The 14,570-nt window shown below is 39.6% G+C and overlaps 1 protein-coding gene across 5 annotated transcripts in view; it reads left to right on the forward strand.

Annotated features, from left to right (window-relative positions):
• LOC145988574 (uncharacterized) overlaps positions 1-14,570 on the forward strand; it is a 95,378-nt gene that overhangs the window by 14,691 nt on the left and 66,117 nt on the right. For all 5 annotated transcript variants that reach the window (XM_083123529.1, XM_083123527.1, XM_083123528.1 and 2 more), the window contains exon 3: positions 2,331-2,846. In XM_083123529.1, coding sequence (XP_082979655.1) covers positions 2,331-2,846 — 516 coding nt within the window. The remainder of the gene's footprint in view (positions 1-2,330; positions 2,847-14,570) is intronic.

Genomic DNA, 14,570 nt, shown 5'->3' on the forward strand with positions numbered 1-14,570 from the left:
CTTTTTGTGAACAGAAGTGTACAAAAATATAAAATAAAAATTCTTTAAATATTTTGAACATGTAGAATGGAGTTTTAATTTTGACTTTCTAGCATTTAAATAAAAATCAACAGAATTTTCCTTGAATGTACTGATTAGGAAAAAGTGAGAAAGTACTCTTGTATGATGGTCAAATGCATCTGTCATTCTGTATAATATCCATTCATGTCTACTGTGAAGATCTGATAAAAACTCTCTGTCATAAAGACAGATGGACTTATCAAATAATATGTTATGCAACAAAAATTCGCTTGATCAGCCAGTCCCACTGACCGAGAGAGGCAACAATCAATTAAAAGTGACGTTTTGTTATCTCGGAAACACTTAAATATGATGATCCAACATTTTCTTCACATAAAATGTTAACAAGATGTAAATTATGTTGTTTTGCATGTCTGTCTATCCATGGAAGTCATGAAATTGAAAGTTGACCACTGACACATTTTTAATATCTTAACAGGCGTGGTGCCAGATTCTAACACAATGGGCGGACCACCAAAAAAAGTTTACCATTTCCAAAAGTAATTTGAAATAATAGCTAATTTTTTCCACAAATTATATCTTGTATTTTGATCCTTCTTCATGGAATTATGATAAACCTTTATCCACTATATTTGTTATTTTCCATGTTTATTACTCAATTTATCTAAGGCTACAAAGATCAGCGACATATCTGTAAACGTCTCTATAAATAAATTGTCATATAACTGTAAAATACAAGAAATGCTTTTGATGGTCAATTATCACAGAACAAACATGCATTTACCCAAATATAACAAAATCACATAGAAGAAGTCTCACACAAAAAATTTCTGCACAATGTCAAAATGAAGGTGAAAGCTCAATGTTTGAAAATGTAGTCAGTGGAAATAAGTGTTTCATTATCACTTTTATCTGAATCCATATCTGATAATTCACTTCCCCATCTAACTTCTTTAAGTGTGACAAGGACATTTCCATCTAAAACACGGATTGTCAAATCTGATTCTCGCACCAGGTTCCATACCGAAAGACGTATATAAATGGCGTTGCATGGTCCTTGGGACCCACCAGTGCCTATTGCTCCAAAACTAAAATGCATCGAGCGAAGTGGCACCGGTGGGGTATGTGATATTCCAAAATATGAAGCTACTGAAAAGGAGAGAGAAGTGCATGCTATTGCTTCCGCAAACAAGAGCTTTGTTACTAGTCAGAAGGTCCCAGGGGCTATGTCACACCCATTTTACGGGTTAATGCTTTGATATCAGCTTAAGCATGAGTGTGAAATTTTGTGCGTTTGAAATCTGTTCTTTTCCATTTCTGAGAAATTACTAAAGATAGAAATATACAATTCGGTGGAGAGAAACATGTTAACATATCATGATATAAAGCACCAGTGCTTGTCTGTGGGAACGTTCCAATAGTTGGGCATCTTTGTTGCCATGTAATCAAGAGGTCTCAGATTCGATACTCATAGTGATTTGTATCTCAGTTTAAACTGTAATTCCAGTCCTGATTAGCCATTATGTGCATAAAAACAGAACTCCACAACTCAATGTTCCATAAGTCATGTGAGTTTAACTTGTTAGACATATATTTCCAGTTGAACATTTCTTGAAGCTGATGAAGTTTGTGAAGATCCTTATGGCATTTGGAAAATAACGTCTGATGCAATCTGTGTAGTGTGCTCTTGTATGAACTGTGCAAAGCAGGATACTGATTGAGAATTGGCTGCCACAAGGGTCATCCCGATATTAGTGCCTCATGTGCTGTACACATGTTGGGTAGCTATTAAGGCTATTCAAAATATTGTCCTTTGTTGTTACTTTTTCCCCCAAGAAATATTAAGACTTTTCTCAATGCAACTTTGCATGTTTGTAGGAATGTACCACTGCTACATAATACATTTCTCATTAACTTTGGTGCATTGTGGTAGTCACAGGGGGTAAAATTTCTATTTTCTACTTCTTTCTTTAACTTTCATTATTTGGAGGTATATTGCACAAATGCCACCTTCACTAAAAGTCCTGTCATTTAAGAGAAAGCTCATTTCCAGACAACAATTAGTTCTCGAGCTACTTTTTATTTTACTTTGCATCGAAAGTTTGAAAAGGGTGCACTTGAAGAGTTTCCATCCTCAGAGGCTGTGCATTCACGAGAGACTCCATCCACTAAAGGAAACCAATATGATTTGCTTCTTTCTATAGGTTACTTTTACAAGTAATTATTATTATATTTATACTAATTGCACTTGGTAAAATAATTCATGTCATCTTGCCCATCTCTATATAAATATGTCTTTTTATTTTTAGTAATGAACTACCAGATTTCAGTTTGAAGTCTGAACATGGGGCATCTAGTGAACATTGTGTGCTGCTAGAAAACACAAATGTGAAAACAATCAACAAACTGTCAACTACAACTAGAGAAATTTCTGCAGGAAGTGCAGAAGACGAGGGCATGATTGAATCGTCGTTCAATAATGAGGAATGTGATTTGGCTGTAGAAGATCCTTTAAAAGACAACCTGAACTTGACATGTGATAGAGAAAAAAGTGTATTAATTCTCTATTTGAAAGAGCCTGATTTGGAACTCAAATTCGAAGCACAAGAATTTTCAACATCTTGCAAGATAGAACATGAACTCACATCTGAGACATCCTTAGGACACACTGTTAAATCTCAGCAAGATGTAATGGAGAATGAAAATAACAGAGAATATGTAGAAAAGGCTCATAATATTAAGAGTGAAGAAATTTTCATTGCAGATAAACCTATCGAGCTTTCTGGTTTCAAAAGTGAAGATGATTTTGAAACTCCATGTCTGAGGTACGTATTTTATATAACACACATTAGAACTTATCCTAATAATACACATAAAATTATACAGGGTGTACTAATAGTTTCTTTACAATAATTTTTTTAGTGTCAACGGACATGTTAAAATACAGCTTGTATATTTTACCGAGATATGTGAAAATGAAATAGATGATTATGGGCAGAAACTGCCTAGGCTGACATTTTATGTTTCTACAATCATTGTCACATTAAAATGATTGATTGATTGATTGAATTGGTGTTTTAGGTCCACTTTATACACATTAAGGCTAATCGGGACTGCACTTACAGTTTAAGGTGGGATCCGAACCACTATGTGCCTCCACCGGTATCGAATCTGGGACATTAAAATGATGTTCGATTGAATGTTATAACTTCAATTTATTAATTTGCACAATATGATTGTCCTTTTCGGTAAGTGAACAATGATGTACACATACTTGTTGCACTGTGATACGATATTTGTAATTCCTTACACAGGTCTGTCAGCATATGTATCCATTTTACGTTTCGGTCTGTAGATATTGCATACTTTCATACATATTGTATTTGAGTCTTACACAATAATATTCGGAATTATTATTTAGAATTGTAATTACACGAAGTAGTTTCCTTCCATGTAGGGGTTTTAGGTTCACAGTGCAGCTTATTAGTCTCTGAAATACGGGACGTTGCCAATCATTCTGCTACTAGTGTGGTACGCTGGAGCATGGAAGACACAAAGGAGTTTGAGTGAGCGATAGAGGTCCCATGCAGCACTAATGTGGATGGTGGGCAATAAAAATATGGCTAAGTGGAAGGTGACCCCAACGGAATGAATCTAGATAAATATGGCACTAACCAAACAATCACAAAACTGGTATACAGTGTTGAAGTGTTTGACACGTTTTTTATGTATCCCTTCAGTCTCTTTACAAGATCCTGTGATCAACGCAAGTAATACTAATTCAAGGCAATTCTTAAGTGGGTGTAAATAATAGAGAGTATTCACAATAAACATTACTAACGCGTGCTCTCCAAAGATATGTTGTAGCCACGTACAATCTTGCGACAACATTTTACTATCTCACACCAAGTTGCATCGCTGTTATAGTGCAGGAGGCTTTAGAAAGATCGTTTCGTGGGCTTGCAGCAGACGACAATATGGGGGTTTGTTTGCGAGAACCAATGAGGTCCACGAATGAGTGAGCCCGGTTGCCACAGGTAGCTCGCTGCACCCTTCTGGAAGGGTGAGTGACCTCTGCATCTTGCTCCCTCGGCCTGTTTGTTAGGCTGAGGAGCAAACGGCACGAGAGTATCGGTAATAGTGTTCAAGCGACGTCTGCTGTTAGCCCACGAAACAATCTTTCTAAGGCCTCCTGCGCTATAAACAACTGCATTTTAGCAAACAAACACTCATCCTCAAAACCCTGTAAAGATCAATAGATGCTCTAATCTATTACTACAAGAAGTATTTAAGAAGGATAGCAAATGGTACAATTTCAAGTTAATTGTTTGTCTTCTTTTATTTCAATAGCCTGTGCAATGTAGTTTCGGCTATTGATAACAACAATAATACATTCATTAAACACATTCAAGTGAGTGACCAGCTTTACTAATTCAAAATCCACCTTCAACATTTATAATTTACAGGGCAACCAATTCTGGTCATTAATTTATTTAACTATTCACAACAACTGTTAATCCGCAGAATCAACATTCTAATCGAATTTACTACAGTAGCGTCATTTGTGAATTGAAAGCTTACAAGTTGAAACCTAACACTAATTTGACCAAAAGATTATTACTTATATTGGTATCTGATGCTCTTAAAACACCCTGTACAACATTGTGGTATATTCACGGTTATCAGTTTTTTTTGGAAGGACGTGAGAAGGAATTAACTTCTTGGGCACCCTAAAACTTAAGTCTTAACATTTCATTTTCACTTTAATCTTCGAAAGAACCCCACCTTGGTCCTCTTTTAGTAAACTGCACAGGTTAAATTGAATGTGGTCCTTTGTTCCAACCTAGGCTTAGGCTTCTACCATTCTCGACACCGCCACTGACACCATCCTTTTAGCTTGGTGGCTTGGAAGAACAGGCCTCATCTAATTAGAACACCAAAACGGGTCATCAATCCTCATAACCTCTTCCCTTATGGTTACAGATGTTGACTCGAGGAATTACCGTACTTATGGATGTATAATGTGCACTTTTTTCCAAAATTTTTGCCCCCCTAAACTGTGGTGTGTATTATGCACGGAATAATTTGGACAGCCAAAATGAAATCACGCATTTTTTGTCACTATGTCACTGCATATAATATGTATATACCTACAGATTGTCTTTCTTTAGCAATAATAATTTTAAAAATAACTGTTAAAAGCGAAATGGCTGTTTTCTATGAGTTTTCACTAAGTATTGGAAAGTTTTGCAACATCGAGAAAAGCAGAACTGTTCTGGCGGCATTCAAGCACGCGCCTCCCGTGACACGGGAGGCATATCAAGCGGTATTTTTCGCGGGAGAAATAACTCATTTTATTCGTACTCATTCCCTTCACAAGCACTCTACCACTCGAAAGTGGGTCTGTTCTGAAAATAAACACCAGACCATGCTTCAGTGATATTCAATAGCACTTGACCTCTGCCCTTCCCTCCCTCAAGCGCACCGCAGCCGACGGCTGCTACCCAAAATGCCAGGCTTGTTTTGCCATTGTGATTTCGTTTGCTCTTGAATACGCGAGAAGATACCGAATATGCTTGGATGTTATTTTAAATTGACCTTGTAGCGGACAACTTCCTGTAACGGCTTTAATTCAAAACATGTTCTTTGTTCCCTGTAACACTTCATAAAGAAGTGAAAATGTTAGAGATAATGAAAGCCACATAGGCCAACTAAAGATCGTCAAACCTCTTCATGCATTTTCATCCAGGTTTCCACAAAAGTTCACTTTGATCTTGCGTGCATCATAACTCCCGTTTACCACTTTATACATTTTCATAACTGTGGCAATGTTCTAATATTTGCCAAAAGTGCTCCATTGGCCGAGTGACTTCTCCCTCTTTTCTTCTCAGCAAACTTTTAGGGGGGGGATGCCGATTGTTTTGTTGCTCGTGTGTGCACAGAGGCTGATTACAGGCAAGGGTGGAAGTGGATCGCTCTTCCTTTCCTTTGACTTCTAAAATGCTCAACCAGTTCTGGATGCATTCTTGAAAAGGAATAAAAACCATGGGACAAGTAAAGTAAAAAGTGCCCCCTTCCCAGCTCATTCTCCGCCACTGGTCTGCACGGCAATGTAATAATTGCAGAATTCAGGTCCTATTTTTCTCTCTTTTTTCTTAATGCTATTGAAATATTGCCCGTATTATTGTCTGTTGCAAGGTAAAACGTAAAGAAAGGGTCATTTCTTTCTTCTTCACACAGACGATAGAAGTTCCACCTTCGACAGTTGCGTTATCTTTGAAATATGGAGGATTTTCCCTTCGACCACCCATTGCTCGAACTTCCAGCCAGTCGCCTTGTTTTTACGCTGCAGCTGGCACCAGTGTTTTGTCTAGAGTCGTTTTCACGTTCAGAAGACACAATGGGCTCTTATGGGCAATGCTTTTCTTATGGGAAATACGAGCGCGCTGTTGTCAAATTTCTGGATTTACAAATTTAGCTTAAGTAAAATCGGTACCTGCAGTTTTGCAGGAAATTTTGTAGAGAATACGATAGTGAACACAAAAAACTGGTAACTTGCTTACATAATTTTAGATAAATTAAAAACGCAAATTTTCCGTGAAAACACAATTTTTACATTGTTTTCATTCCTAACGTTGAAACATGCCGTAAAATTGAATCATTCATTATTAAAAAAATTGACACTGTTTTTTAATTGTCATAGGTGATGGTGGTACTCAGAATTTATCAATACTTTAAAGCATATTCGCATTAAAAAATATTCAAATAAAGTATGTGGAGATTTTTTATATTCGTGCAGTAGAAAATGTCGTCGCTGGCCATTTTTTGTTCTGTAATTCCAAGTAAAAATTTCCAGCGACAAAGTTGTGGAGAAAATAATGAAATTATTTTTTATAACCACTCAAAGGTTCCCAGAAATATTACTTCCATGCATTTGGAGTTTCTTTTTAACCCGAACTGCGCGCGAAGTAAGGAGACGTTGTCTGGCCATCTTGAGCTGACTCACCGCAACATTCCGGCTACTCACCACCAAGTTTTCCAGTTGTTATTTTATTTCCATTCAGTAAAAATATGAACTTCATGCAGTTTGTTATAATAGAATTGAAATTACTTAAATTTAATAATTGACAATTATTTCCAATGCTGCTGTTGTGAGCAACATTAGTGCTGTCGCAAATACACGTTGTTTTCGTTTACATTACTGTCGACATTAATGCTGAAATGAAGATCACCTTTCAGTTTCCAACGTACACATAAATTCATAGACACCATATTAACCTTTGAAAGGCTTTCTAACACGTGACAAAATATGGGGCTTCAAGATAGAAATATGACATGCCTTGCTTGAGTCATTCACGTCTTATCAGTTCACGTGGGCCATAACTCATTTGTTTGTTTGGGTTGCAACTTGAATCTAACCCATGTGCCAGGGTCCCCTTACTTGAGTGAGAGATCTGCTTTGGTCTGTTTAGACTTTTTCCCTCTCCCGAAAAAGTGTTTTCAGCTGTGTGAGCTCTCAGTGATTTTTACTTTTTTAAGTGATTTCTGAAGTGTCATATTCGTGCATTACACTCGCGTGTGTAGTGATCGCAATGGATCATAGTAAAAAAGGTTACTGTAACGTTCACAGTATAATATTAATGTTAATAATTACATATAATTATCATTATATATACAAAATATGTAACACCTTCATTGTGAAGTAAGGTCATCATTTCCCGGCGACATGAGCTAGCGCTGTATTGGCAACACTGTGCTGTTTCTCCATAAGCGCCGTTGTCTCTTCTGAACGTGAAAACGACTCTAGCGTCTGCGAAGTTGTCGTCGCTTGCCAATAACAGCAGTGACTCATCCAGCGTGAAGGCAAAATTCATTGTTTTGAATCTCGCAAATCTGTTTTGATTTGATGATAATGAAATTCGATCTTCAGAAAGAAAAACAAGAGTTAAAATAACTTCATGTTCTGCACCTTCTGATAAACAAAACTCTAAATTTTATTTTGCATCTGACACAAGGATAAACTTCCTGAAAACTCAGAGCAATTAAATGCACACAATATAATTGCCGCTTATCTTTAGAACCATTCATGGTGAGGGGGGAGTGCTCAATGTGTAAGCTGAGAAGGATTTAAAAAAAAGTATTCAATGTATAAGCTGACACCGATTATCGTCTGTTAACGTGAGAGTAAATAACAATCTCCCATTTTGATATCTGAAAATGCACAGGTTTCATAAAGCTTGTTTTGTGTTCATTTTATGCTTTTGGGCTAATCGGGACTAAATGTACAGTTTCACTTTAGTGAAATCCAATTCCAAACCAAAATGATTATCGAGTGCAACACTGTTAGTAGTTGTATCATGGTCTATAAAAGTTGTTTACCTTGAAATTATGCAAATGAGGGTAGGTATTTAATAATTGAAGGTTACCGAGTGTTGTAGGCGAGTATGACGCAACATGGGTGAAGGGTGTGGGAGTAAATGATAGCGTAGGAGATTGTAGGTAGATGGAAGAGGTGGGGGTGAATATAGAGGTGTAGTAGGGGTTCGAACCCCGTACGAGGAGTCTAATGTTGTATCGACTGAGTCATGCTGTCGTGGAATGTTAGTATGTGTAATGGTAGGGGTACGAATCGAAGGTGAGCAGGTTGTGGAGAGGAGGGATGTGGTAAGAGTGGTATAAAAGTTAAAGTAAAAGAGCGGGAGTGTGTTATTACGCAAAATGAGCGACGTGGCAGGGACATCGTGTGGTGCGGAGGTGGCGGGCTGTATGCTGGCTAGTTGCGGTTGTTTTCCGGATGTTTTGGATGAGACGTGCGTGGTGAATACGCTGAAGGGTTATACACCGATGTATAGGGTAATGTGTGGCGGTTGTTTCCAAGGGTATGCAAATCAATTGGGTCATGAATGCTTGACGTATCATTCCGATTTTTGTTCGGGAGAGTATGAGAAAGAAAATTGTCCGAGATGTTTGAAGCATACGATGGAACGTCTTGGAAGTTATTTTCGCGATCGTGATAATACGCCTCATCTATTTGATTACTATCAGCGCACCCATCCGGAGATTGTAGGGCAAGAGGGCAAACATAAATTTTACGTTGTTCTGCAGAATATCTGCGTGAAAAGTGACGTGATGCGGGAGTTGGGAGATTGTATCCGTGTAAACGAATGGGTCCGTGGTTTCTCGAGGTGAGTAAGTATAATAAGGAAAAGGGAAGTATGTGTGTGTTTCAAGGTGAGTAAGTATAAAATGTCGTTGTGGGTGTCCTTGTTCAATGTGAGGTAGTTTCAAAATGTAAGTACATGATCGATCAAAGTGAACTGGGTGTGGTACGGAATATTAGAGATGTTTCAAGGTGAGTATGTATAAAATGTCGTTGTGGTGAAATGTGGGTGTCCTTGTTCAAACAAAGTGAGGCAGTTTCAAAATGCAAGTACGTGATCGATCGAGGTGAACTGGGTGTGGTACGGAATGTTAGGGTGGAGGTAGTCGTCCTTGTCTCAAGGTGAACAGGTACAAAAAGGAAGGATGTGATGGGAGAAGCTTAGTGTGTATGGAATGCAGAAACGTGTGTGTTTTTCCGAGGTCGCCAAGTACTACGAGGTGCCAAGAGTAATGTTAGCGTCGGATCGTTGTCGTTTCCGTGATCGTGTTTTGAGTTTGGAGAAGGAGTTGAGTCCTTTGTTGTTGCGTCGGTTGGGGTTGTGTGAAGGTGAGTTGACGTCATGGATGGGTAGAGAATATAAGTACAGTTGTGTTGGGGAAACGTTTATATTTGTTCGACTGTTGTGTTGGTAAGGTGGTTTGATTGGTGACGACAATGGTTGCACCACACGGTAGTTATTTGAGTGCGTGTGATTATTTACTCGACCAGTACGAGAGACTAGGAACGACTGGAAGTGTGGCTAGGAAGCGTTTGATACTGCAGGAGGTGATTCGATTAATGGGTGAAGGGGAACCTTGTAGCAAATTGGGTGTATTGGAACGTCTGAGAGTGGACGTTGCCGGTGGAAATCAAGATGGTGCAGGTACATCATCGCGATCGAGGTTGAGGCAGGTGGAAGATGGAGAAGACGAAGAAGGTGCGGGAGAAGAGGAAACAAACCGTCGTGTTGAGGTTCCGTACAATAAATATGTGAATTTGAAAGAGGTGGGCGTTCGTCGTATAAAAAAATACAATGCGGAATGTACAACAATGACGTTTAGTTTTAATGGACCGGATGGAACAGATGCGTTACAATGGGTGCACCAAGGTTTGGACCATGTGGTGTCACATACCGTCGGACAGTATAAAGCAACAGATAAGATTGGTATTGTGTTGCGAAATGTAACAGACGAAAGTATCAAACCTGTTGGTTTATCGTTACGTCGAATGAGTCAAATGCATCCTGATATATTATGGGATGTGGTTGCTCGAGTTCTCCAATCAAATACGACGTTTCTATCTACGGATCTGTTGGAGATGGAGGTGTCGGTGATCGATATGCCTGTAGGATATGGAAGAAAATATACAAGTAGGGGTGTGTTATCGAAGGAACGTTATGTACAGTTGAAAAGGAGTGTGGTGACGGTGAAGAGTACAAAGGCGAGTGGTTCCAAGGATGCGAAAATATGTCTTGCAAAGGCGTTGGTGATCGGCATAATGTATGCAAATAAAGAAAGCGATCCTGAATATTTTCGTCAACATAAACAGATGTTCATCAATGGCGATGGTCGATTGACGGAATGTGCATTGGATTTATGTCGACAAGCAGATGTGGATCTGGAGGAAACAGGAGGGGGTCTTATTCAGTTGGCTGCGTTCCAGCGTTATTTTTGTACCGAATACAAAATATTTGTGTTTAACAGTTTGGAACAACCGGAAGTGGTGTTTGCACAAAATGTTCCCGATGCCAAAAAGTCAATTTACCTTCTTTTGAATCAGGACACAAACCATTACGATGTGATTGTAAATCCTGTGGGTGCATTTACGATTCCGTATTTTTGCGAAAAATGCTATCTATTCGCACGGAACGAAAGGCATGTTTGTAAGAGTATGTGTCCTCAGTGTCGGTCAGAACCTGTGTGCGAAAAGGAACGTACCGTGAGTTGTGCTAGATGTAACAGAAACTTTAACAGTGACATTTGTTATGCAAAACACTTGACGACACGTTACGGTAAGGGAACGGTTTGTAGTCAGATCAGAAGTTGTGTTGGATGTTTCCAACTATTAGACGAAACGCATCCGTACACGGGAAAACACAGATGTGGCTACAGATATTGTAAAACGTGTAAGGAACAAAAAGAATTCAACCACTTGTGTTACATGGAAAGACATCAAGGACGGGGAGAAGGAAACGCGTTGAAACGGTACCTGTTTGTATTTTACGATTTCGAAGCTACACAATGTACGCCGTTTGTTGGTCGTCCATCAACGTATATCCATGAACCGTGTTTGTGTGTGGTCCAGCAGGTGTGTAGGTTTTGTATGGACGACGGTGACATGCAAAAAAATTGTAACGTGTGTGGAATAAGACAGCATTGTTTCGAGGAGGATCCAGTAAAGGAGTTTATGGATTACGTGTGTATCGAACGGCCATATTTCAAAAATATTGTTTTAGTCGCCCACAATTTTAAAGCATATGATGGGATGTTTGTGTTGGGTGAGTTGTTGAAACGCGACGTGGAACCACCGGAGGTTATAATGGATGGGACAAAGATAATGTACATGAGTATAGGCAAAAAGGTGTGTTTTCTGGATTCGCTAAACTATTTGCAAATGCCGTTGTCAAATTTTTCGAAAACCTTTGGACTACAAGAGACAAAAGGATTCTACCCACACTTTTTCAACACAAAAGCAAATCGGAATTACAGAGGTCCATTTCCACACCATCGTTATTTCGATCCAGACCATATGTCCTCGAAACAACGGGAGAAATTTTACCAGTGGTATGAGCAAGAAGCCGATAGGTGTGTACTGTACGACAACGCATACGAGTGTCGAAAATATTGTATTCAGGATGTGACCGTGTTACGTCTTGGTGTGTTGAAATTCAGACAACATTTTCTGGACATAGCGGGAGTGGATATTCTGGTAGAATGTTTCACGATTGCATCTGCCTGTTCCTTGACGTACAGACGTCATTTTCTTCCTCCGAGTACAGTGGGAATAATTCCCAACGATGGTTACAGACAGCTCGGTAACCAATCGAAAAATGCTATAAAATGGCTTATGTTTGTGGAGAAAACAGAACACGTGGAATTACAGTATGCAGGGAAAGAAAGGGAGCACAAAGTTGTGAACGGTATTCCTGTGGATGGATACGACGCAGACTCCAAGACCATCTATCAGTATCATGGGTGTTACTTTCACGGTTGTCCTAATTGTTTCAAGGAAAGAAACAGTCCGGTATCGAAGAAGATACAGACCGATCCAGCGGACACGATGGGAGCACGATATGAGCGAACCCAGAGAATATCGGATCTATTTCGTAAGTTGGGCTATACAGTAGTCGAAATGTGGGAGTGTGAGTTTCTCCAGATATTAAAAGATCGTCCTACACTGAGTAGCGAGTTGGAAGAACACCCCACGTTCCAATGTCTACCGTTGAGAGTGCGGGATGCTCTATATGGAGGTCGTGTGGAAGTGTTCAAAATGTACTCATCGACGTCAGGTTCCGAGGAGAAGATAAAATATTTCGACATTACATCCTTGTATCCTACGGTAAATAAATTCGCCAAGGCCCCGGTAGGTCATCCGGAGGTGTTATTCGGTGAGAATATACCCACTACGGAGGATATGTTGGAGATGGATGGGATTGTGAAAGTACGGGTACTACCACCGAAACGATTGTACATTCCTGTGTTACCGTTGCGGACCGGTGGAAAACTGTTGTTTCCTTTGTGTCGTACATGTGCAGTATTGTGCGATCAGTTAGAAGAAAAAAAAGATGGGTGTCAGCATACGGATGAGGAGCGAGCTATTGTGGGAACGTGGGTGTTGGATGAAGTTCGTGTTGCTGTGGAAAAAGGGTACAAGATTCTGAACGTGTACGAGGTGTGGAAGTACAAAGTAAGTGTTTACGATCCTCGAACCCAGACTGGCGGTTTGTTCGCTCAATACGTGGACACGTTCCTTCAGATCAAACAGGAGAGTAGCGGTTGGCCTACATGGTGTACGGATGAGAAAAAGAAAGACGAGTATCTTCTACGTTATCGTGAACACGAAGGGATCGAACTTCGAAAGGAAAAAGTGGAAAAAAATCCTGGTTTACGTGCAGTGGCGAAACTATGTTTGAATTCACTGTGGGTTAAATTTTGTGAAAATCCAAACAAACCCCAAACGACCATAATCAAACAACCACGAGATTTGTTTGAAAAATTAAGTGAACCGGGTATCGAAGTAAAACAGCTGTTGTTTGTGAACGACGATACAGTTTTCGTAAACTGGACGTACCTGGATGAATGTACACCCACCAACAAAAAGGGTAACGTGGCCATAGGAGCGTACACGACCACATTTGCCAGACTGCGTCTATATAAGTTGTTGGACGCTTTACAGGAGGATATTTTGTATTGCGACACGGATAGTGTGATATTCAGGGAGACAGACACGAACCGAGGTAAATTACGTTTGGGAGATTATCTCGGTGATTTGACAGACGAGTTGGCGGAATTTGGTGAGGGATCCTACATTCGTGAATTTGTAGCTGGTGGACCGAAGAATTACGCATTAAGTGTATGGTCGCCGGAGAAACAAAAGGAATGTCGAGTGGTTAAAGTGAAAGGAATAACATTGGACTATGGTACAAGTATGACAATTGATTTCGATGTTATCAAGGAATTTGTTATGACACTTGAGGAAAAAAGACAGATTACAGTACGATATCCGAAAAAAATCGCCAGAAAACGTCCGTTTATTCTGGTAAGCGAACCGCAGGAGAAAACGTACCGGGTTGTGAACACAAAAAGGCGCTTGAAAAATGACACTTTCGACACACTACCATATGGGTTCCAAGATTGAGAACATAAATGAAGACGCGTGTGGGACAACCAGATTAGTAGATGCGATGGCACTGAGATGGAAACAACCGTTTCGTTGTATCGTTGCCGGACCGAGTGGTTGCGGAAAATCAACATTTGTAACCAATTTGCTGCGTAACCGCAAGGACACCATCGAAGGAGATTTTACAAACATTCTTTGGTGTACAGGGTCAAATTTTCATCCGCCGGATATAAAGGGTGTGGAACACTATAACGGAATACCTGACTACATTGTGATCACAAGTCATAGTCCGTGTCTGGTGATCCTGGATGATATGATGACTGAAGCGTACAACGATAACGGGGTGTCAGATTTGTTTACGAAAATGTCGCATCACAATTGCGTGAGTGTGTTACTTCTAACGCAAAATATATTCCCCAAAGGTTCAAAAGCACGTGATATAGCCTTGAACGCTAACTACATGGTTATATTTAAGAATCCCAGAGACCACTTGCAAATATCAACGTTGGCACGTCAAATCTACCCGGGGATGTGGAGAAACTTTGAAAAACTATTTAAGGAATGTACG

The sequence above is a fragment of the Lepisma saccharinum genome, chromosome 6 (assembly GCF_977018435.1).
Source record: "Lepisma saccharinum chromosome 6, izLepSacc3.1, whole genome shotgun sequence".
NCBI classification, from domain to species: domain Eukaryota; kingdom Metazoa; phylum Arthropoda; class Insecta; order Zygentoma; family Lepismatidae; genus Lepisma; species Lepisma saccharinum.